Source organism: Lonchura striata, chromosome 27, assembly GCF_050655825.1.
Source record: "Lonchura striata isolate lonStrDom1 chromosome 27, ASM5065582v1, whole genome shotgun sequence".
Classification (NCBI taxonomy): domain Eukaryota; kingdom Metazoa; phylum Chordata; class Aves; order Passeriformes; family Estrildidae; genus Lonchura; species Lonchura striata.
This window is the reverse complement of record NC_140729.1, coordinates 11,497,058-11,520,166: the sequence shown is the minus strand read 5'-3', so window position 1 is coordinate 11,520,166 and position 23,109 is coordinate 11,497,058. Positions and strand designations below refer to the sequence as shown.

The following is a 23,109-nucleotide window of genomic DNA, read 5'->3' as shown; positions in this document are numbered from 1 at the left end:
TGCTTGACTGTATGGCTTTATTTAGACCCAGGGCAGGGCCTGGGGTCCACCAGGACCTAGCTTCTCTCCAAGAGGCACCTGACTGGTTTGTGCTGGGATGGCAGTGTCTCCAGGTCCCTCGTGGTGACACTGGCATCGTTGTCAGTGCTGGGGAGGGGGCTGGGGTGGCACTGTGGATCCCAGGAGGGGTGAGGGGTGGTGGGGACCCACCAGGGAAGCTCTGGCACGAGGGAGGAGCTCTGGGTCCCCTTCAGGTGATGTGGGGAGGGGAGAGGCCAGAGCTGGCACCCCAGAGCCCCTATGCAGGGTTGGCAGGAGGTGGCCCGGGGGTGTCCCTGTGTCTGTGTCCTCACTGTGGCTGGCTGGAGAAGCCATGTGTGTCCTTGGGCCTGCAGGAGCCCCTTGGCTGCAGATCCTGGTGGGGAGCTGTGGCTCCATCCAGAGGGGCCCTGCTGGAGGCCAGTGCTGCTGGGAGGGTCTCTGGGCCACCTCCTGCCCCCATGGAGAGTCAGGACCATGGCCAGGGTGGGAGCAGAGACTTCAGCTCTCCCTGTCCTTGGCAGGTGCTGGGGCAGGGATGGGCTGCCAGGCTCCAGGCCGAGTTAGATGTTTTCCTTCTCTTCAAAAGGAAATATGGGGGTGCCATGAGAGGAGAGTCCCCAGCATCCCCCACCACTGCCCTTGCTTCCCTTGACCCTCTGGCTGAGCCCCATCCCCTGTGTGAGCCCAGAGCCCTACGTGGGGAACTCCAGGGGGTTCCTGGAGGAAGGCTGGGGCTGATGGGGGCTGAGCCCCCTCAAAGAGGCACAGCATCTCCTGCACACCTGGGCAGGCTGCCAGTGCCAGTCTCGGACCTCTGCCCCTGAGCTCTGGTCAGCAAATACCCAACAATCAGGGCAGGACTCTGGGATGGGCTCCTGTGCCCCCACTGCCTGCCCTGTTTCCCCTGGGGCCCTCCAGGTCCCCATCAGGGTCCCAAGGGTGGGGTGACCCCTGGCCTGGCAGGCTCAGCCCCTACCTGAGCTGGGGGGTGCAGTGTAGGCCACATCCACACGGTCACCTGCAATGGGAGAAGTGGTGACCAGGGGCTGGGAGGAGCTGCTCCCTTAACGAGCCAAAGCTCATCAGTGTGATCAGCCAGACCCCACTGAGCCCCTGGGGCTGCAGGGCTGGCACAGGGCCAGGGGACACCCTGCAGGGCTCACCTGTCTCATAGTAGTCATACAGGGACACGGTGGCCGGCTGGAGGTTGCTCACCAGGAAGTCCTGCTGGGCTCGGAAGGAAAAGGTCTGCTCCTCCTTGTTCAGCTGTGGAGACAGCCCGGGGGGGAGGTGTAGCCACCCACCATGGGGGAACCCCCCACCTCCCCAGGCTCCTGCCCCATCTCACCTGGTCTAGGTAAATGGTCACCTGGTCAGGCTGCACCTCCACTTTCTTCACCAGGTTCTGCCTCTTCAGCTGCAGGGACATGGCTCAGGAGGGGCCATAGCTGCTCTGTGGGTGCCCAGCACCCCGAGCAGCTGTCCCTCTGTGTCCTGCAGCCCCAGGCAGGGACCTGTGGGATGGGGTATCCCAAAGGTGGGCAGGGGGCTCCTCACCTCCACCATGGATTTCTTGTCGGGGCTGTAGCCCGATGGCAGCTTGGCCTCGATGACAACCATGTTGGTGGCAGGGCGCTTCCCGCTGTACCTGCAAGGGCAGAGCCCCAGTGTGGGCTATGGGATTCCCTCTCTCCCTGGCTGCTGCTGTCCTCCCCCAACCCGGGGCAGCGGGACGGCCCCAGTCCCTACCGTGCCCAGAGGCGGAGCAGGAGCTGCGGGTTCGGTGAGCCCGGCAGCGGCTCTGCCTCCACGCGCAGCTCGAACGCCCCCGGGCTGGGAGGGGGAGGCACGTTATAGCGCAGGGTCACCTGGGGGACAGCACAGGGTGAGCCCAGCGAGGGCACCGGGACAGGGCCACGGACAGGGAGCCCGGGCTGTACCCACCTGCACCAGCGCACAGCCCTGCCCGCGGGCTCGCAGCCCGTAGGTGCCCGGCAGCTCGGGCAGGGCTGCCCGCTGCAGCACCAGCCGGTTGCTGCTGTCTAGCACAAAGTCCTGCACCGTCCCCATGGGCAATGTCACCGTCACTGTGATGTCCCCGTTGCTGCCATACGTCAGGGCAGCGTATTTGGCCAGCGCTTGCAGGGCCACTACAGTGTCCTGTGCATGGGGACGGCACCAGGGTCACCCCCAAGCATGGCTCCCAGGAGGGACCAGTTTAGAGCAGCCCCTGGAGCCCAGGGCCAGTACCTGTGTGGAGGCAAAGCCCCCATAGGGGTTCTGCTGCTTGCAGAGCCAGCGGACAATCTGGGATGCTGTCCCCAGGTCAGCAGGGGACACTGAGGGCTGGGACAGGTAGGCCAGCAGGACATAAGCTGTCATCTCCACCTCGGCTGGCGCAGCCGCGGCCCAGGACAGCTCCGAGGGCTTCTGAGCCTGCCCCCTCCTCTGCCAGTAGAGCAGCCCCTCTGCAGGAGAAGGGGCAGCAGCTCAGCCCCTGCTGCGGGCTGGGCTGGGGTCTCTCCCAGAGGTGGCACTGCCCCCAGTGCCCTGCCCGGGCAGTACCTGCGCTGACGCTGTGCTGGGCCAGGCGCTGCAGCTGCGCCTGCTGCTGCTCCCGCAGCCCCGCCAGCCCGAACACATAGGCGAGCAGGGCCTGTGTGTAGGGGTCGTCCGTGGGAGAAGCCTCCAGGCACTTGAGGGCTGAGCTCACCACCGGCTCCTGGCGTGGCAGCAGAGTCAGGAGCCAGCCCAGGGCATGCGACTCGCTCAGTGCTGCCCAGTACGGCCAGCTGTGCCCAGTTTGCACTGCGAGGTGGCCTGGAATGGCCTATCCCAGCAGCTGTCCCCATCCCACCAGTCCCTGCGGGGAAGAAGGGTCCATCCTCACCAGCGTGGGCAGTCCCAGCTCCAGCATCGCTGCAGTCACATATGCTGAGAGCGAGAGCTCATCCGAGACACCGCCCTGCACGGGGACAGGAGGACACGGGTCTGGCTGGGCTGTGACACCAACACAGGGACACCCCCACTGCCCAGACCACACTCTGGGTCCCCACCCCAGCCCTGCCCCACCTGCAGGGCGTTGTTGAAGAGTTTGCCCATGCTCTGAAAGCAGCCGCTCTTCTTCTGACGCTGCTGCAGCCACCGCAGCGCATCCATGATGTGCCGCTCCTCAATGGCCATGTAGGCTCGGGCCTGCCCGAAGGACTTGAGGACAAATGCTGTCAGCCTGGAGCCAGGGAGACATCGGAGGGCTGCAGGTCAGCACCGGGTCCCTGGGTGGCAGGAGGAGCCCTGGATGCGGTGCAGAGCCCTCACCAGGTATTGCCCGTGGAATCGCTCTTCCCAAAGGCGCTGTAGGAGCCATCGTGGTGTTTGTACAGCAGCTCCCGCTGGTACCCTGCGGGAGGACATGGGGACAGAGCACTCTTTCTGTGCCCAGGGGAGCTGGGTGGCGTGAGGAGGGTGCTGTGGGACAGTGGTGCCCCCCCCAGGCAGGCAGTCGGGGTCCCACTGACCGCTCTGCAGGAACCCCTGTGCCTTGGTGCGGATGTCTGGCAGCAGCTGCCCAGTCTTCTCTAGGTACTGCTGGATGTAGATGTTGGGGGCAAAGCGAACCATGTTCTGCTCCCCACAGCCGTAGGGCATGGCCAGGAGACTGTCCAGGTTCTGCAGGGCATTGCCCAGGATGTCACCTGTGCCAGGGGGACACATCATCAGCTGTGCCCCTCCCACCAGCACCCGTCTGGGTGGTCTCACGTCCTGCTGAGCCTGGGGACCTCTGCACCCACCCTGTCCCCCGTGGTCCCCGGGCTCCCTTAGCCTGTCCCTTACCCATCACAGTGATGTGGGCTCTCTGAGAGCTCTCCAGGATGTTTGCAGGAATCTCCAAGGACACTTCTTCAGCACCTGTGGGGATAGAGGGTCATGACAGTGGGAGTGCCCGACTCTTCCCAGCCTGTCCCGTGGCAGCCTCATCCACCCTGTTCCTGCCCAGGTACCCTGACCCTGGCCTCCTCTGGACCGGTGGCCTTTGTGACCAGTGGCCCACACCCCTGGCCCACATCCCACAGCGCTGCCCAACACCCCTGGCCAGTCCTACCTTCCTGGCAGAGCAAGGAGCTGTGAGTCTTCTCCACCAGGATACCCCCCGGCTGTGGGGAAGCAGAACCAGCGTCAGTCAAGAGTAGGGACCTGTCTGTCCCCCAGTCCCCTTGGTCACCCCTGCCTTCATGTCTGGGCGCTCTCCCACTGCCCCCGAGGGCTCTTTGCACCCTGCTCCCACATCCATCCCGTTTTCCCCCTCCACAGCCCTCTCACCTGCACCAGCAGGGGCTTTATCACGGTGTCCGCACGGCCCTGGGCTGGGACCAGGGGCAGCTCGTTGCCACAGGGCTCAGTGGAGCTGAGGGCCTCGGTGCTCACAGTGATGTTCACCTCCCCTGAAGGTGCAAACATGGCCCTCAGTCACCAGGGAACCCCCAAACCTGAGCACAGCCCCCTGGACTTGGGGTGGGGCTGGCTGGACTAGGCTGGGGGTCCCCAGGAAGGGTGAGAGTGGAGCGAGGTAGAACTCCAGAGGTGCTGTGGGGTTCCTGCCCTCCCTGCCCACCCAACCCCATCCCCTGAGGGGGTCCCTGGGCAGCAGGGTGGGGTGGTGACAGCTCTGTACCCAGGCTGGTGGCTCGCACACCCCACTGGAAAGTCTTGGATTCATCTGCACAGACACAGCTGCTGTAGGTGTCCCCAGCACTCAGTGACACCTCCAGCTCTGGCGACTCTGCCAGCGTCACCTGAACCTGCAAGGCACGGCCATGGTTCCATCAGCCCTGGAGCCGGGGTCACCTCCCGGCCTCACCTGAACCTGCCAGAGCACGGCACAGCTCCATCAGCCCCGCCACAGCCCGGGGTCCCTGCCCGTGCCCACTCACCCGCAGGCACTGGCGCAGGTAGTTGAAGACTGTGGCCCTGAGGGTGAAGGTCTCGTGGCGCACCACGGCGTAGGGCAGCGCCAGCTCCACGAAGAACGGCTGGAAGGCCGTGAGAGTGACAGCAGGGGACAGCCCCAGGCCCTGCGGGGCCGCACAGAACATCCCGGCCTCCCACTCCGTGATGGCGTCGGGCACTGTCACTGTCAGCTCGGCAGAGCCGCCCTCCCTGCATGGAGAACATCATGAGGCCACCCCACCACGGCTGGTGGCATTGCCTGAGTGGCACCGCTGTGACACTGCTGGTGCCGGCCCACGGGGAGAAGGAGTCCTGAGGTCCCCAACTCTCCTTGGGAGCTGTCCTCTCACCCCACAGGCACCAGGTCCCATAGCCACGTCTCTGGGAAGTAAGTCCGGGGTGCCTGGGATCCTTGATGTACATCAAGTACATCCTCGATGCCTGGGATGGCTTGGCTGTGTGCTGTCATAATTTCTGGATCAATATTGCTTCCTCCCACTATACGGGATGGGTAACGCTCTCCTGGAAAAGGCAGAGCAGAACTTGGAGGCCTCAGGTTTCAGCTGGACCTTGCCTGCAGCCAGCACAAGGGCGAGCAAAATCCTTTTCCATCCTCTTCCACCCTCTTTGGTGGCCCTTTGTGTTTTCTGGGTGGCTCCAAGTCCCCCCGAGAGCACAGCAGCCAGAACTGGCCACCAGCTCTTTGCTCTTTTCAGCACAAGGGCTGTGCTCACCTCTAGGAGTAATCATTTCAACAACAGTGGGCCTGGGCAGGCAATGGTCCCTGGTCTTGGCATTGGTGAAGAGCTTCAGTGCTGCAGCCTGTGAAAAAGCAGAGGGTGTCCAGCCCCCACAGCCAGCAGGTGGAATATCCCTATTCCAGCAGTGAGTACTCCCAGGGCTACGGAAAACAAGTGGAGAAGGAGCCTGGGCTCTGCAGGAAAGGGAAGTCCTTTGCCACGGTGTGGCTTTCCCAGCACTTGTGAGGAGCACGGGTGGCTCCTGGATGGGGAGGAACCGGGAGGCCCAGGTTGGCAGGGGCTTCACCTGGAATAATTTGTAGGTTTCCATCTTGGAGTGGTGCCGGTAAAAGCCACATGGTTCATCCTGGATGCTGCGGGGGTAGTTGAATTCAGGCAGTGCTTTGTAGACCTGGGAGTAAAAACATACAAACCCCTCATTTTCAGAGCACAGGGCTCTGCCCACCACAGCACTGGGTCCATCTGAGGGACACTTGAGCCAATATCATCCCACCCCCAGCCCAGGCTGCTCCTGGGGCTGCATGGGGACCCCAGGCAGGGCCAGCACTCACAGCCTCGGCGTTGAGCTCAGCCTCAGGCTTCAGAAGCAGCACGCTGCGATCCACGGCTCGGACAGCGCACAGGGAGCCCGGGGCAGCCCCCAGCTGCAGCCTGAGCCCTGCCCCAGGCAGCGCCCTGGCCTCGGAAAATGCCATCTTCACCTGCACGGGGACACCAGGGGACAGGGCCAGAGAGCATCACCTCCTGTGGAGGGCAGGACCGAGCCCCAGGTAGGGAAGGCTCTTCTCGGAGGGTTTGGGGAGCAGGGAAGGGGTTGGGAGACTGACACTGCGATGCCCCTGGAGTGGGATGGATCCCAAGGCAGGCAGCCATGGACAACCCAACTCCTCTCACCTGGTTGGGGAAGCACTTGGCCACGTGGAGCTCAGTGAAATCAGCCACCATCTCACCATTGGGCAGCACCACATAGACCAGAAGCCTGGCCATGGGTGCCAGCTCCTGCCCGATGGGCAGCTCCAGGGAGAGGGAGGCTCTCTGTCCTGACCGTGGAAAAGGGAGGGATGTTATTCAGAGAAACCAGAGAAACTGCGGCTGCTCCAGCTATGGAAGTGTCCAAGGCCAGGCTGGACAGCGCTTGGAACACCCTGGGAGAGTGCAAGGTGTCCCTACCAGGGCTGGGGGATGGAACGGGATGGGCTTGGAGGCCCCTTCTAACCCAAACCATTCCATGGTTCTGTGAGGAGCAGGCACAGGGAGCAGAGCCCTGCACAGCCTCTCCATGCCATGGGACGTACCGGGCTCTGCAGCGACCTCTTTCCTGAAGATGCTGGTAATGGTCCCCTTGGCCAGCACCTACACAGGAGGGGGTGAAAACAAAACAGGTGCTGAGTGTGGAATCAAAGTGCCCTGGTGGAGCACGCACCCACAATGAGAGTTCTGGGATGATTTTTGACCATGCCCAGTCTCCAGTCCTGCAACAGCTCCCATCGGGGTGCAGGCTCAGCAGTGGCAGTAGCCACCTCCTCTGACATGTCCCTCGGTCTCTCCAGGGCAGATTGCTCCTTGTCCTGTCCCTGGGGACAGCACCATGAACAGCATGTGTGGAGATGTGACCCTTCCCACACAACCCACCTGATTCCTGCTGCCCTCCCGCCCTGGGCTGGGGCTCACCATGAAAACCAGATCCAGGTTCTGCAGCTCACTGCCTAAAGCCTCCTTGCCAAAGATGGAATCCACATGGACCTGCAGGGATTGGCCGCAGGGCAGGTCCCGCTCTGGGTCACGGATGTGCAGGAAGCTCCCGCTCGTGGACCAGTAGGGCATGATTGTCAGAAAGGCACCTTGGGACCTGAGTCTTGCTGGGCGCTGCTCCTGCTTCTCAGCTGTCCTGCTGACTTTAGCCTGAGGTGGGAATCAGGGTGAATCCACCAGCAGCCCCCGAGGCTGGTGCAGTTGCAAGGCCCCACCACACTGGAGGAAGCAGCTCCGGGACCCCCAAGGAGGGGGGGACAAGGGTGGGGCACTCACATTTAAGGAGACCAAGTCACTCCAGCCAGAGGCGTCCAGCTGGAAGGAGGCTCTCCCTGAGCTGTCGGTCAGGAAGCTTTGTGTCCTCACTTTATCCTGGTTCCTGACTGAGAGCAGGACCTGCCTCTGGGGCAGCCCAGAGCCGTCGGCTCTCTGCAGCCAGATCTGTGCGGGAGGGAAGGGGGGATGCGCGACTGGGGCTGCAGCTGGGGCAGAACAGGGCTGGGGTGGGCAGGAGCAGGGCTGGGAGCAGCAGGGGCAGGCGAGCCCCATGGGGAGAGGGGATGCTCCGGTACCGTCCCGGTGTAGGGGAGGCCCTGCTTGTAGACGTGATCGGGGTTCTCAAAGGTGACCGTGACTGTTCTGGGGAAAACCTTGCAGCTCTTGGTGCTCTTCATCTCCAGCCCTGTGGAGAGCGAGCGGGGAGCTCAGGGTGTGCAGGACACAGCTTAGCTCCAGCCAGTGCCCCTGTCCCCATGCAGAAAAGGTCCCTGGACATTTGGGCTTTCCTTCTGCAGCTCCCAGCATGGTTTGCATCTCCTACAAGAGCAGCACAAGCCCCATGGAATATTTCAGACCTAAAGCCAGGGTGCAGCTGGGGGCAGACACTTCAGAAAAGGCTCCTCAAGCCCTACTCTCCTCTCTCCAGCCAGGCTGGGCACTCCCAGTGTGCTGAGTGAGGGATGAGCTGGGAGGCAAAGCCACCCCACCAACCTGGCTGATCCCAACCTCTCCGCACTGCCAGGACTCGGCTCCCAGCACTGCCAGAGCTGCTGGATCTTTGAATGGCGTTTTTCCTCTGCTTGGAATTCCAAGTCTTGCTAGGCTGACCTGTCTCACACCCGCACCCAAACCCCATCGCTGCATGTGCTTCCCTAAATCCCAGCAGCACTTTTGGGTGTTCCTGGGGAGCACTAATCCCTTGGGAGCACGTGAGGACGGGCACACCCCCATCCCCACCTGTCCCATCCTCCACCAGCGATGCCTCGACTTCGAGTTCCTTCCTAAACGACAAAGCCATCTTTTGTAAGGCGGCCAGTGAAACCTCTGTGGAAAAGCAGCCGTTCTTCTCCGTCTGGAAGGAAGATCAACCTCGTCAGCAGCATTCCTGGGAAGGAGCCACCCCAGTGACACCCCCAGTCCCAGCCACACTCACCTGCCCGGTAACCTGGGTGCAGGTCTTCTCCCCATGGCGAGGCCAGGGTTTCTGGCTGAGGCACAAGTCAGCCTGGACCTTGCCCTGGACAGGCTTCCCGTAGGTGTAGCTGTGTGGGGACAGGGAGAGGCTGTGCTGGGGTCCCCACCCTGCTGGACCCCCCCATCCCCCCCGTTCCCCGTTCCCATCTCACCGCCCGCAAATCTCCACCGGGAACTTTTCGTCCTGCTCCCACAGCACGCTGGGGAGATGAATGGTTACCTCGAACTTGGGCAGCACTAGGGGACAGGCACAAGGACGCAGGGTGGTCACTCCCAGGACAGTGACAACATCTGGGTGGCTGCAGGGGGTCGAGACCTGCTGCCCATGGTGGGTCCCACTTCCCAGTGCCCATGTACCATACTCCTCCACGCTGAAGGAATGGCTCTTCCCCTCCACGCTGATGGTGTAGGTGCCCAGGGTGGGCTCCGAGGCCAGCGGGAGGGACAAATCCACGATTCCCTGCCGAGGGCTCAGCTCCCGCCACTGTGCAATGCGATTCCCGCTGGGATCCTGACAGGACACGCGGGATCAGCGCCCGGGGGGCCAGCAAACAGCCCCTGGCTGTGCCCAGTGTCCCCTCTCCTGGCCCCCCGAGCCCACCCCACCCCCTGGGGTCCCAAACTGACCTTCAGGAACACCAGGGGCAGCTGGAAGGCAAAGAGAGGATGGTCAGAGGAGCAATTCCATTCCTTGGGGTCTCAGTGGGGTGGGCACAGCCGTGGGTGGGGCAGAGCGAGGGTGGGATGCTGTGAGCTTCCCAGCCCTCAGGATGTTTTGGGATGGATTTTGAGCCTGGCTCTGGCAGGGTTGAGCCGAGGGCACTGCCAGCATGGCACAGAGGGGTGGCATCTCCCAGTGCCTTAGGAAGGGTCCAGAACCCCTTTAATCTGGGAACATGCTGCACTTCCAGGGGCCCCAGTGATTGCTCAGGGGTGCCAGAGGCTGAGCCTGCCTGCCGGTATTGCTGGTGTCTGGTGCCTTGATGGATATCAGCACATTCCCCGCTTCCCACTCAGCAGGGCTGCATCCCTAACCGGGAGCTGGCGTGGGCACATTCCAGTGTCACGCGTGCCCTCTGCTTTCTCCTGATCCTGCACAGGGCATCCCTGCCCCGGGGCAGCATTCCGAGGGGAAAGGTGACTCCCACACCTCTCCCACGGCCGGCTGGGACACTGCAGGGAGCCCTTGGCACCTCCCCACGCCCCAGCTCTGCTCTCACCTTCTGCAGGCTGGGGGTCAGATCTTTATCCAAAGAGACAACTCGGAACTTCACTGGGAAAGGAAATGGAGATGGAGGAGCAGCTTCATCCGCAGGGAGGGGATTCCCCGTGGGAAGGTGGATGGAAACCCACCCTGAGCCCTGCACTGCCCCTCAGCAGCACGGCCCCCAGCGAGGCCTGGCACTGCCCTGTGCCCGTGCTGGGCATCCCAGGACATCCCGGGATAACCCCTCCGGTTTCCAGGCAGTGCAGGAGCAAGGCTCGGCCCCCTCACCCCTCTCCTCACACCCGGGGTGTCCCTCCTGCCCCCTCACCTTCCTGCCCAGGCTTGTAGACAGCCTTGTCCGTCTGGATGAAGATCCCGGGGCTCAGTGCTCTCAGCATCACCTTCTTTGACTCGGAGACATTCAGGGAATCTCCTTGGATGGAGACGTGCAGGGCCACGATTTCCTCCTTCCCTCTGGCAGGGGCTGGAGCCTGCAGGGGGATCAGCAGGCTCGGGGAGAGGACAAGGACGGTGCCCGGGGGACCCAGAGCACCCCCAGCCCCAGGAGCCCCCCACAGCCAGGGTCCCCCAGCACCCTGCAGCCTGCAGGCAGGATCATTCCAGCCGGGATAACCGGCTGAGCCTGGCTTTGTCAGTGCCAGGGGTGAGACCCTGCCACGAGATGGCGAAGTCACATCTGTCCCCAGTCCTGATGGAAATGGCCTGGAGGCCACCCAGGCCCACTGCCTGCTCCCGGCTGCTTTGGGGTGACACTCACCGGAAAGGTGACGTTCAGGTGCAGATGAGGCTCCAGGACCTTTCTCCTCAGCAGGGTGGTGGGAGGGGTCCTGCTGTCCCCCTGCAGCTGGACATGGACCTGGACGGGCCCCTGGAGGTCACTGAGGTGCACCCAGAGCGTGGCAGGGTGAGGGTGGTACAGCACGGCCGGGGACACCACCACGAAACTCCTGGCAGGGACAAGGGACAGGAGAGCCCTGGGGGTGAGGCACATCCAGCACGGCCCCACAGAGACCTGGAAAAGCCCCACGGAGCACAGGAACCCCTCCAGCCACCCCTCTCTGCTTCTGGGCTGCCCTGGGCTCCTCAGCTCAGCTCTGCAGGTGAGGGCACAACAGCTCCCGAGAGCCACCAGAGCCGCCAGGGCCACCGGGGCCACCAGGGCCACCAGGGCTGGGTCCTCAGTGCTCCTGGGCAGGGAGACTGAGCAGCTGGGACACCCTGGGCAGCAACCAGGGCACAGGAGGGATCGAATCCCACCAGGAACTGCAAGGAGCCACGGTTAAACCACCCCAGCAGGCACAGGACGGATTGAATCCCACCAGGAACTGCAAGGAGCCAAGGTTAAACCACCCCAGCAGGCACAGGAGGGATTGAATCCCACCAGGAACTGCAAGGAGCCAAGGTTAAACCACCCCAGCAGGCACAGGAGGGATTGAATCCCACCAGGAACTACAAGGAGCCACAGTTAAACCACCCCAGCAGACACAGCTGGACACAGAGGGGACTCACGGTGCTCCAGAGACCCCGGCTGAGAGGAGCAGGATGGTGAAGAGAGTGGGAAGGGCTGGAGACATCGTGTCCCCAGCTGGATGTGGATGTTGGGAACAGCCACAGCCTCCCCCTGCAGCTCTTGGATCACTCTGGATTTGTGTCTGACCCGCTGCAGGCTCTGAAATGGGGTCCTTGTGTCCCACCCACTGAGGAGAGAGGGGCTGGCAGAGGAGCCCTGGGCACCTGCAGATAAAGTCCAGGCAGTGTTTGCCCTCTGCCCACGGCCTCTGGGGGTCAGTGACTCCAGGGATGTTTGCAATACTGGGAAAGGTCCCTGGAGTTTCAGTCTGGGCCAGGACTCCACACAGATTTGCTGGGAAATGAAGTCAGAAGTCTGCAGGAGCACACAGAAATGAAAACAGGGAGCACAACCTGAGGAGGGGCTGGGAGCTGGGGGTGATTTCTCAGAAACGAGAAATGTAAAGGTATTTCAAGTTTAACCAGATTTGGGCAGATCACATGTCCCAAGTTTTTGGGACAGTGATCTGTTTGCCCAGTTCCTTTCAGTCTGAGCAGAGGAACAGGACAGTGTGGGGATGTGGAATTGCTCATCTGCTCCCATTCCACTCATGGGAGATGGACACCTGCCAGGGCAGGGCCAAGCTACTTCCTGTGGATTCCTCTCTTCTTTTTTCTGTTAAGGTTGGGATTAAATGCACAAGACAATATTTTTTGTTCAAACCCAAATGTTTATTAGTTCTTATCTATGTTACAGTCTCACAAACCATGACTTCTACAGCACTTAACTCTAACAAGATGGAAATGAAGTTCTATCTCTCTTTCTACAAGGCCTTTTAAGGATAAAATGTCCAATTAAGAAATGACACCTAAGTTGTTTTCACTTTTAACCCAGTAACCAACCACCCATGCCCGCAATGTGGACTTTTTTATACAATTACACAAAACCACCCAAACCCATGGAGAAGAAGGTGAAGAAGAAGGAGAAGGACCAGCCTCCAGCCTAAAACGTCCATCTTGCTACGTATATATTACTGTATTCTAAACCCTTAAACTCTGAATTTCCCACCCTGTGATATCACACATTTCTATTCAAGATCCAATCCCAGTTCTACCATTCCATTTTGGAAGCTTTTCCACGGCCTCAGGTCAGTGCAGTGTTCTCCTGGGGGTCAGTGCCTGGCAGCACAGAAAGACTGAAATTCTCATTTTCCAGGGTTCCAAGAGCTTCCCTCTGTCCTCTTGGGACTGTGGGATGGTTGAGGAGCTCCACGACAGCCCCACAGTGTCCTGAGCACATCCCCTGTCTAGGGCCTTGCAGTTCCCTTCCCTTTGAGGCTGTGGGAGCCATGGAATCATGGAATGGTTTGGGTTGGAAGGGACCTTAAAGCACTTTCACCACTGCCATGGCAGGGACACCTCCCACTGTCCCAGGCTGCTCCAGCCCTGTCCAGCCTGGCCCTGGGCACTGCCAGGGCTCCAGGGGCACCACAGCTGCTCTGGGAATCTGTGCAGGGCCTTACAGGAAGCCATGGATGGGGCTGAGCTTTTCCATGGGGTCTCAGATGACCACGGCTCCGTGCCCACCTCCCCACCCTCTGGAGCAGCCCCAGTGGCTGTAGGTGGCCGGAGGGGGCTGGACCTGCCACCCCCAAGGACACGAAGCAGGACCACGGCCCAGGTTCATCTAGTCCTGCCAGGAAGTGGGCAGGGGTCAGTGCCCTGCCAGACAGCCCAGATGGACGAGGAGCTCACGGCTCCCACAGCACGGCCAAGGTCACCGTGCCCCCTGTCCCCATGTGCCACATCCGCAGGGCTGTGAAACCCCTCCTGGGATGGGGACCCAGCACTGCCCTGGGCAGCTCTGCCAGGGCTGGGTACCCAGAGCAGCCAGGCAGGGCAGGCCTCGGAGAACCAGAAAAAGCAAGGTGTTCTTAGAGCCCCCATGCCAAGGTTTTTTCCTCTCCTCAAGTTTTCTTCTCCCACTGACAGTGGAAAATCCAGGGAGGGCTCTGGCTGGGCCCCGGCCCTCCAGGCAGGACAAGGGTTTGTCCAGAGCAGCTGTGGTGCCCCTGGAGCCCTGGCAGTGCTCAAGGCCAGGTCGGAGGGTGCTTGGAGCACACTGGGACAGTGGAAGGTGTCCCTGCTCATGGCAGAACTGGATGGGCTTTATGGTTCCTCCCACCCGAACCATTCCATGATTCCATTGATGCTCAAACCCCCAAACCCAAACTTTGGGCAGGCAAACCACCCCCAGTGTGGGGGTGTGGTGGGACCCCCAGGCCAGCTCAGAGCTGACAGACTATGCCACATGTTGGGAATCCTGGGAAGCAGGAAAGGATTAAAGGGGTTTTCTGAGACATGGGACCTTCCTGTGCCCTTGGCCATGTCCATGTGACATCTCCTGATCCCATGGGTTGTTTCTCATGGGAAGCCTCTTTGCTGTTTGGTGTCGGATGATTGCAACAGATTTGAAGGATTTCCTCCATAATCAGCTCTCCTGAGAGCAGGACTGGTGCCAAACCGGAGCTCTGTGCCCGTGGTTTGCACCTTTTATCCCAGTATGGGAGGGGAAGCCTTGCCCTTCCTGCTCCCCACAAGGGGACAACCACACCCTGCCTGTCCCTGCCCTGCTGCCACCCTGGGGTGCTGGCACAGGAGCTGCTCAGCTGGGTAGGAGCCAGGAGATCCCAAATCCCTGCCTGGCTGCAGGGAACCATCCAGCTGTCAGATGGGTCATGGTCCAGAGTCCATGGAGAGGAACCTCCAGGTGGGATTGTGTCCAGGTGGGTACGATCCAGGTATTGCTGGAAATTTGAGGCTTCAATGGGTGCTCTTCTTGTGCACTTACTGCACAGGGAGAGCTCTGCCTCAGGGGCAGACCCAGGCCTGGGTAACCCTCACCCTGCCGTGTGCTCCTCACACCATCCCTGGGGTGGAGATGATCCCTGCAGAGTGCTCTGTGCACAGGGTGTTCCATGTGCAGGGTGTTCCCTGTGCAGGGTGCTCTGTGTCCAGGGTGCTCCATGTCCAGGGTGCTTTGTGTGCAGGGTGCTCCGTGTGCAGGGTGTTCCCTGTGCAGGGTGCTCCGTGTGCAGAGTTGAAGTCTCCCTGGGAGATGGATTCCCCCTCAGCCCCCTCAGCACAGCCAGGACACAGCACCAGCTCCAGTCTCTTTAATGTCCCACCCTTGGCTCACAGCTCAGCACCAAGGATGCTCTTCTCCCCCCGTGGGATGCTCTCCCCACCTGGAAACCTCCCCTGGACCTTGTGTCCCCCCCAGGCCACACACTCTGGGCCCCTCCCCTGAGCTGGCTGCAGCCAAAGAGCATTTCCAGCTTGTAGGAGCCTCTGGAAGGAGAATCCATGGGGAACCCAACAATCAGGAGTGAAAAATGGGGCTGTGGACCCCCAGCCCTGCCTGGAGCATCCCTGCCCTGCCCAGCGAGCAGGCGGGAGCCATCCTGGGGGACAGCCACAGCTCCAGGTCTGGCAGAGGGACAGCCAGGGGATGCACAGTCACAACGAGGGGTTTTAGGGGGCACCTTACTCTGTTTTGGGGGGCACTTTGCTCTGTTTTGGGGATGCTACCTGGTCCCCATCCTGCCTTGCTCTGCTCCCCTTAGGACACCGTCCTGCTGGGGCGGTGGCAGGGCTGCAGGACACCTCCTCAGGGGACAAGGGACACCTCCCTAGTGTCCCCGAGGGACTCACTCCCTCTGCCTATTTCCTGCTCCTGGCTGTGTCCCCCTGGCCCTGGGGGCTGCCCCTGTCCTCCCCTGGCCCCAGCAGAGGCTGCTCCATGTCCTGGTCCCTGTGGTCACTCATGGACATCTCGGCCAGGGCCTCAGCCATGGCCTGGCGAACACTCTCAGTCAGTTTGGGGACATCCTTTGGGCTCAGGCCCAACGTTTCCACCCTGGGGAGGACTCGGATGGTGCAGGTCCCTGGGAGAGGAGGGAAAAGCCAGGGATGTGTTAGAGGATTCCACCAAGAACTGGGAATTCTCCCAGGCATCTTCCACCCCAGCTGCCTCTCCATCCCTTAGCGTCCCTCAGACACCCCCAGGCGCCCCATGCCCAGTGCCAGCCCTGCCCTCTGCTGTGGAAATTCCTGTCCATCCCTTACCAGAGGTGAATCTCTTCTCCTCGGGGCTGAAGAAGTCCCAGTACGGAGAGATCACAATGGGGACAATGGGAACCTGCAAGACATGGAAAGTCAGGGGGACCCCAGAGAGAGGTGAGACTCCTGCTCCTCCCTGTCCCTGCCTGGTGCTGCCTAGCACCATGGCTATCCCTGGGATCCAAATCCCTGCAGCCCTGGGGACCAAATCCCTGCATGCCCGGAGACCAAATCCCCCCATCCCTGGGGACCAAATCCTGCATCCCTGGGGACCAAATCCCCCCATCCCTGGGGACCAAATCCCCCCATCCCTGGGGACTAAATCCCTGCATCCCTGGGGAATAAACCTCCCCATCCCTGGGGATCAAACCCCCCATCCCTTTGCCCCAGGGTTCACACCCACCCCGCTCCATCCAGGGTGAGCCAAAGGGGAAGGAATGATTTTGGAAAAGGCCTCTAAGACCATTGAGTCCAACATTTGATTGAAATAAGGGTGCCCTTACCTGGGCCTGCACGGCCAGGTGGAAAGCCCCACGCTTGAAGGGCAGCATGGATTTGCCTGGGTTCCGGGTGCCCTCTGGGAAAACCCACACACTGAGCTGCAGGGGACAGGGACAGAGGTGACCCCGTGTCTTAGGTCACAAGATGTGTCTGGGGTGTGTATCCATTGCCACCTGTCAGAGCTGGGGCAGGTCCCTGCTGTTCTTTGGGCACTTTTCTTTATCTCTCCCACAGCCAATCCTCCCTCCAGGAGATCTCTGCTGTCCATGGCCACTGAGTGTCCCTGCCTGGCTGAGAAAATTCCATCATCCATGGGGAGATGCTCTGCCCAGGGGAGGAGCCAAGCATTCCTACTTGGACCCAATCTGACCTGGGAACAGCACAGCAGCCTCTGCCCCCTGCATTCCCAGAGGAGCAGCTTTCTTCCCCCTGCATTCCCAGAGGAGCAGCTTTCTCCCCCCTGCATTCCCAGAGGAGCAGCTTTCTTCCCCCTGCATTCCCAGAGGAGCAGCTTTCTTCCCCCTGCATTCCCAGAGGAGCCCAGGCCCATCTCCCCCAGCCCTGGAGCTCCAGAGGAAAACTCCCCCCTTGTGCAGATCCTGCTCCAGCAGAAGCACAGCTGGCACTGCAGGAGGGCTGAGCCCCCCTGGGATGGGGCTGAGCCACCTCCCTGACCCACAGGGGCTCAGCACCTGTTCTGACTCTGGCACTGTTGGTTTTCTTTTCTAGTACTATTGCATTTTTAATTTTCCTATTAAAGAACTGTTATTCCTATTCCCACATCTTTGCCTGAGAGCCCCTTAATTCCAAAATTATAACAATTTGGAGGGAGGGGGTTTGCATTTTCCATTTCAGGGGAGGCTCCTGCCTCCCTCAGCAGACACCTGGCTGTTCAGACCAAGACAGCCCGACCTCGGCCGGGTCAGTGGTGCCCACAGCCGCTCCCCCGTTCCCCCAGCCCGTTTCCCTCACGTTCTCCTGCCGCATGGCGCTGGCGGTGCGGGCGATGACCTCGATGGCCGCGTCCCGGCGGCAGCGGTCGATGAAGATGATGCCGCTGAGCCAGCAGGCCCAGCCCACCGTGCCCAGGTACAGCAGCTCCCGCTTGGCGATGGGCACGCAGCGCTCGGGAATCACCTCCACCATCCCTGGGGCACGGACAACGCCCGTTAACACCTTCCCAACCCCTGGCAGCGGCAGCAGAAAAATCACCTGGGAAAACTGCTCGTAAGCGGAACCCCAGGTTGGACAAACCAGCTGGATATCAGCAATAAATTTTGCAGCTCAGCCAGTCCTGAGAGGTGATAACTGCAGAGAGGAGCTCTCTGGAGAGGCCAAGTTACATCCGTGCACAGATTAACTGATAATTTATACCCTAATATAATTTATACTCTAATGAATCATTCATACCCTAATATAGGGCCAGGTTGGGGTTGTTTTAGCCTTGACTTAATGGACTTTAAGCTGTCCCCAGTCTCAGTACCACCCTGTGGCATCACCTCCCGTTGTCCCTCCTCTCCCTGCAGCACAGCCCTGTCCCAAAAGCTCTCCTGGTCCGCTCCCACCATGCCCGCCCTAATCCCGGTGCTGACTCCCCAGAGCGATCCTGGTGCGCCCTGGAGCCCCCAGAGGCGCCGGGACTCCCACGCCGCCCCCACGCACCCATGAGGTCCAGGGAAGCCTGGTGGTTGCAGACGATCACGAAGGGCCCCGGCAGCCGCAGCAGCTCGGAGTCCCTCACCCGCATCCTGATGCCGTAGAGGTGCTTGAGGGGCAGGAGCGCAGCCCGCAGGAGCCTGCCGGAGACAAGGGACGAGATAAGGGACGAGACAAGGGACGAGATGAAGCGGAGGGACCCTGTGGGAGCGGCTCTGTACCCGCCTGGGAGGGCTGGGTTAGGCTGGGCTGCGCTGCCGGGGCCGCGCTCAGGCTCAGCGGGGCTCGGAGCTCTCACACATTTGCGGCCGGTGAGGCTCGGAACTCGCCCGGCTCCCACCTGAGCTGGGCCCAGCTCCTGGCTCAGAGCAGAGGGAGCTGCTGAGGACGAGAGTGGCCAGCACGAGGTGGTGGCAGGGAAGAAATGGGACTTTGATGCCCAGGGATGATGGGAAAGCAAAAAGAGAAGGGGATGGAGATGGGGAAGTGATGCCATCAAGGCAGGACGGAATGAAATTACTCTACTTCAGAAGGTGAGAGAGTAGAACTTTGATTTATTTCAAATACACTGCTCTTTTTATAGAGAGCTTCAGTTTAGACCAATTCTCTTGATCCTGAAGTAAAAACATCTCTCACCATTGGTATGCAGTGAATAATGCTCAGTGGCAGAATTTATCTATAAACAATGTGAACAACAAGACAGATAAAGAATTATTTACATTATTTCCCAGTTTCTCAGGCTTCTGCCTGGTTAGAAACCTTTGTTTTCTCTCTGCCTGAACTGAGAATACCCACAGGGAAGGGGACAGGGATGGGATTTCACATCCCAGGGAGGACAATCTGTCTCTGCCCGGGGGAGGCTCCCCAGGGGCCCAGCTGGAAATCCAGATCCCAGAGGCAGATTCCAGCCGAGAGGAGCTGAGCTGGGCATGGATGAGCCCTGGGGATGGATGCCAGAGGGACAGGCAGATCCCCAGGGACGTGGGGGACCCCAGGCACTGCCCCTGCTCTGCTTTGTGGGTCAGGAGGAAGGGAAAACCAGCCCAATCCACAGCTATGGGGAATCACAAATCTCCACCAGATCCGCAGTGTCGGGAAGAGATGGATCTGAGCCAAAAAGTGGTGTCACATCCCGGGAGGGCTGGACAGGAGGAGGAATATCGGGATGGCAGCAGTGGGTGATGCTCAGTATGGGAATAATGAGAGGAGTGGAGGAAGGAGGGAGCACCAGGGATTCCAGCAGCCGTGCAGATAAAATCCTGGGACACGTCGGTGTTGGAATGGGGCACTGTCCAACCCACAGAGGGTCTGTGCCAGGGTCCCCACATCTGTCATTGCCCCCAGGGGACAGCGCAGGGCGCAGGGAAGGACTCAGCACCAGGCAGGGTGAGAGGAGAGAAGGAGGCACAGGGCCCGTGGTATCTCCCCCATCCCTCGGGAGCCGCAGGCTCGGAGATCCCTGAGGATCCGAGGAGAAACAGTGCCCCAAAGCCAGGACTAATGACAGAGAAGCGCCCGGTGGGACAAGATAAGGCAGCGCTGATAAGGCAGGTGAGTCACAGCCTCCCTCGGGGGTTTCCACTGAGCCGGAAGAGCAGCCCGGGATGCGCCCAGCGTTCCTGCCGGGAGGGACCCGGGAGAGGCTGCGGCGCCTCCGGCACCACCGAACCTCGGACCGGCACCACCGAACCTCGGACCACGCTCCCGCCGCGGGCCGGGGTCCCTCGGCACAAATCCTCAGCGAGTTTCTCAAGCTGGGATATTTTCCCTGTGTAATTACATCCTCCTGGTGTGCTCATCCTGCCCGGGAATCCAGCAACGCGACTGCAACACCCTGAGAGCTCCCAAACCTTCCTCGGGTGTTGCACAGCGATGTTATCTCCCCGGTGTTATCTCCCTGCTTCCACCCTCGGGAGCAGAGTCAGGACGTGGCTGTGATCAGGACATGGCGTGATGGGGACAGGGCTGTGCCCCTGCCAGGTGATGGCACCAAGACATGCCAAAAACATAAAAACATGGAATAGTTTGTGTTGGAAAGGGCCTTAAACCCAGCCAGTATCACCCCCAGCCATGGGCAGGGACACCTCCCACTGTCCAGGGCTGCTCCAAGCCCCAACCAGCATGGCCTGGGACACTTCCAGAGAAGAGGCAGCCATGGAGGGCCTCTCCACCCTCAATCCCTCTGGCAAAGTGCTGTTCCTGGGTCTCTCATGGGCAAAACCAGAGCCAGCAACACAGAACTGGGCATGAATTTGCCCCCTGCCTTGACGGTACCTCCAAACCCCCCTGTTATCCACCCAAGTGATGACCCCAACATTGTCATGGCCAGGAATGATCCCATTTATGTTATTTCATACCTCAGAGACCACAGATCCCAACTCCAGCGTGGCCTGACCCTCCCTGGGTACAGCCAGAACCTCTCACACCACGAGCTGCACTTCACTGCCCCACGGATGTGACCACAGCCCTGGCCTTGGCCCCAGGGCTCCGCCGCCAGCTGTGGCCCAGCTGTGGCTCCAGCCAGGGCAGGGCAGAGCCTGTGGCCACAAACGACGGGATTTCCTCAGCTGAGCCGAGCCCCAGCCAGCTCTCCCCACCCCAGCCCGCACTCACCTCATGTTCTCCACGGAGCGTCCCCGGAGGGCGGCCACGGGGGACAGCAGGGTGGCCAAGGCCACGATCCAGCAGTTGAAAAAGGCCACCTTGCAGAGGAACTGGAAGGGGGGGCTGTGCCTGTAGAGCAGCAGCGCTGCCAGGGGCAGCAGCAGCAGCCCGTGCAGCAGCAGCAGCAGCAGCAGCGGGTCCATGGTGCTCCCCGAGCGCAGCCCGGGCCGGGAGCGGGGCAGGTGAAGCAGGAGGATCCTGCGTGGGCGGCCGGGGCTGGCCCTGGGAGGGTTCCCTGTGGATCCCGTCCCCAGGATGGAGTGGCTCATGGAACCAGGACACCCACCCGAGGGTGGAGAGTGGCTGTGAGTCACTCGGGGACCCTGAGTCACCCGAGCTGTCACCGCTGTCACCTCCTGGGCTATTGAAAGCCATTGCAGTGACTCCTGAGCGGTAAGCTCAGACCTGCTGCTCACAAGTGTCCCTGCCCCGGGAATCTCTCCTGGCCACGGGGCTGCCAGCCCTGGGAAAGGGAGTCTCAGCTGGTGGGGACAGCAGGAGCTGTCCTGGTCCATGGCCATCGCCCCAGCCGGGCTGGGCACAGTCACCTGCTGGCACCCAAACCTCACCCTGCAGAGCACCAGAGTATTGGAAGACATCTCCCACCTGGAATGACAGCAGGAATGTGGCACCACTGCTCCCCATCCCTTGCTCAGTTTGGGCAGCAGGAGCCCCTCTGTCCTTCCCCTCCCAAAGCCCAGCATCTGTCCCCAGGGCCCCACAGTGCCTGGGGTGCCAGGCTCTGCCACCCCCGGCTGCCAGCCCAGCCTGCGGGAGGTGCCAGCCCTTGACCCAGTTGGCAGCCAGGAGTTGTGTTGCATGAGGTGTTTTCACAAGTGTAATTAGCACAGGCTGTAATTAACCTCTCCTCCTGCTCTGGTGCCTTGCAGGATCCAGGCCAGCCCCCTGGAAACTCCTGGAACCAAGTCCTTGTCACAGCAGGGACACTGGGCTGGTGTCAGCCCCCAGCAGCCTCTCCCAGCCCCGCTGGTCCATGGCCCAGATCAGGGAATCCCAGAATTCCAGGAGGGTTTGGGTGGAAAGGACCTCACAGCCCATCCAGTGCCACCCCTGCCATGGCACGGACACCTTCCACCATCCCAGGGTGCTCCAAGCCCCATCCCACCCGGCCTGGACACCTCCAGGGCTGGGGAAGGAGGGACACACCTGCATCCCTGCCCCCCTGCATCCCTGCATCCCTGCCCCCCTGCCCCCCTGCATCCCTCCCTCCCTGTGCTGCTGCCCAGAGCCCTCAGCTCAGCCCTGACCTCGGGCCAGGAGCTGGGAGCAGCGAGATCCCCTCGTGCCTCCCCACAGAGCCCCAGCGGGGTCTCGGGGGTCTCCCAGTCCCCCAGGCCCCTCCTGGGCAGGCGTCAGCTCTGCTGGGACCCTCCCAGCCTCAGCCCAGCCTCTGCACGGCTGCCCCGCTGTGCCCAGGGCTGCCCTTCCACGCCTGCCCCTGTCCCTGGAGGTGACAGAGATGTCCCCAGGCTCTGCCCGTGCTGGAGGGTGCCCCAGTTTGACCAGTAACCCCGGGGTTACATCCACCAGGAGTGTTGCAATGCCCATTGCTTCACCCTCCCATTCCTCTCATTGTTCTCATATTAAAGCAAAGATTGGGTCACATTTCGAGCCCACCCTTCCTGTCCAGCCCATTCCAGGTGACTCCTCACCTCCTCCTTCCCATCCTGTGTCCACGGGGGAATCTTTGGGCACCAGCCTGGTCTCCCATCAAACCCAGCTTTGCTTTTAGATGCTTCCTTCAGTCCCTCCCAGCTGGAGGAGCTGGGCCTTCCTGAGGGAATCCAGCATGATCCTCCTGCTCCACATTTGAGAGCTCCTCCAGGGGCCAGCCTGGGGAAGATCTGTCCATTCCAGAGCACAGGGAAGGTAAATCCTGCCTTCCACTGGGCAGAGGAGAGGCAGGACAGTCCAAGGAGGGGGTTTAAGGTGCCTTTCTGCATCCTCAGAGCTCCAGACCACTGGCCCCAAGGTCTCCTGCCAGGAGCTCTGCTCCAGGGAAAAGCCTGGAACCCACCTAGGGCACAGCAGGGCTGGCACCTCTCCATGGGGCTGGCGAGGTGGCACAGGCAGGGGACAGCTCCCAGCACCCAAAAGCCTTCACTCCCCACTTCCCCCTGCTTCCTGGAGTGCAGAGGGGCTGCTGAATCCTGGGAAACTCCAGGATTTCCCTCTCAGCCTGCTCTCCAGACCACATCCCCACCAAGACCCAGCTCTGCCTGTGCTCAGCCAGATCTCACCCTGGAGCTCCAGCACCCCCTCACCCCCCAGACCTGACAGACCCCCAGGACTCCTCTCAGCCCCCCCAGACCTGACAGACGCCCAGGACTCCTCTCAGCCCCCCAAGCACTGACAGACCCCCCAGCACCCCCAGGCACTGCCAGACCCCCTCCCCCCATGGCTCTGGGTGCCCCCAGCCCTGAGGGAGCCCCT

The 23,109-nt window shown here is 61.3% G+C and overlaps 2 protein-coding genes across 11 annotated transcripts; both read right to left on the bottom strand.

Moving 5' to 3' along the window:
- On the bottom strand, positions 1-11,992 carry LOC110479568 (alpha-2-macroglobulin-like protein 1). 9 transcript variants are annotated; one of them, XM_085562130.1, is made up of 34 exons: positions 11,713-11,924; positions 10,961-11,150; positions 10,511-10,673; positions 10,196-10,248; positions 9,603-9,623; positions 9,128-9,486; positions 8,935-9,043; positions 8,739-8,853; positions 8,075-8,184; positions 7,779-7,943; positions 7,422-7,652; positions 7,046-7,103; positions 6,645-6,790; positions 6,302-6,451; positions 5,724-6,141; positions 5,340-5,511; positions 4,974-5,199; positions 4,715-4,841; positions 4,363-4,484; positions 4,145-4,196; positions 3,877-3,951; positions 3,561-3,737; positions 3,361-3,442; positions 3,115-3,271; positions 2,933-3,007; positions 2,608-2,764; positions 2,293-2,510; positions 1,987-2,202; positions 1,792-1,910; positions 1,600-1,690; positions 1,391-1,459; positions 1,206-1,308; positions 1,019-1,060; positions 1-619 (listed from the first exon to the last, which is right to left on the bottom strand). In XM_085562130.1, exons 1-34 carry the CDS (start codon positions 11,775-11,777, stop codon positions 603-605), a joined length of 4,650 nt encoding a protein of 1,549 aa, XP_085418256.1. In that variant the 5' UTR covers positions 11,778-11,924; the 3' UTR covers positions 1-602. The 9 variants fall into 9 exon arrangements, 8 of the variants coding, with proteins under 8 accessions (XP_085418256.1, XP_085418263.1, XP_085418259.1 ...); XM_085562137.1 differs by lacking the exon at positions 1-619 and having other exon boundaries at positions 1,022-1,308; positions 5,724-5,811; positions 6,037-6,141; ... (1 more) ...; positions 9,333-9,486; positions 11,713-11,982; XR_014950231.1 differs by having other exon boundaries at positions 1,206-1,459.
- On the bottom strand, positions 11,942-23,038 carry LOC110479566 (uncharacterized). Of its 2 annotated transcripts, XM_085562142.1 has the most exons (7): positions 20,605-23,038; positions 20,349-20,528; positions 17,998-18,131; positions 17,308-17,483; positions 16,338-16,433; positions 15,841-15,913; positions 11,942-15,659 (listed from the first exon to the last, which is right to left on the bottom strand). In XM_085562142.1, exons 1-7 carry the CDS (start codon positions 21,474-21,476, stop codon positions 15,436-15,438), a joined length of 1,755 nt encoding a protein of 584 aa, XP_085418268.1. In that variant the 5' UTR covers positions 21,477-23,038; the 3' UTR covers positions 11,942-15,435. The 2 variants fall into 2 exon arrangements, with proteins under 2 accessions (XP_085418268.1, XP_021402624.3); XM_021546949.3 differs by lacking the exon at positions 20,349-20,528.
- Positions 23,039-23,109: the final 71 nt, after the last annotated feature.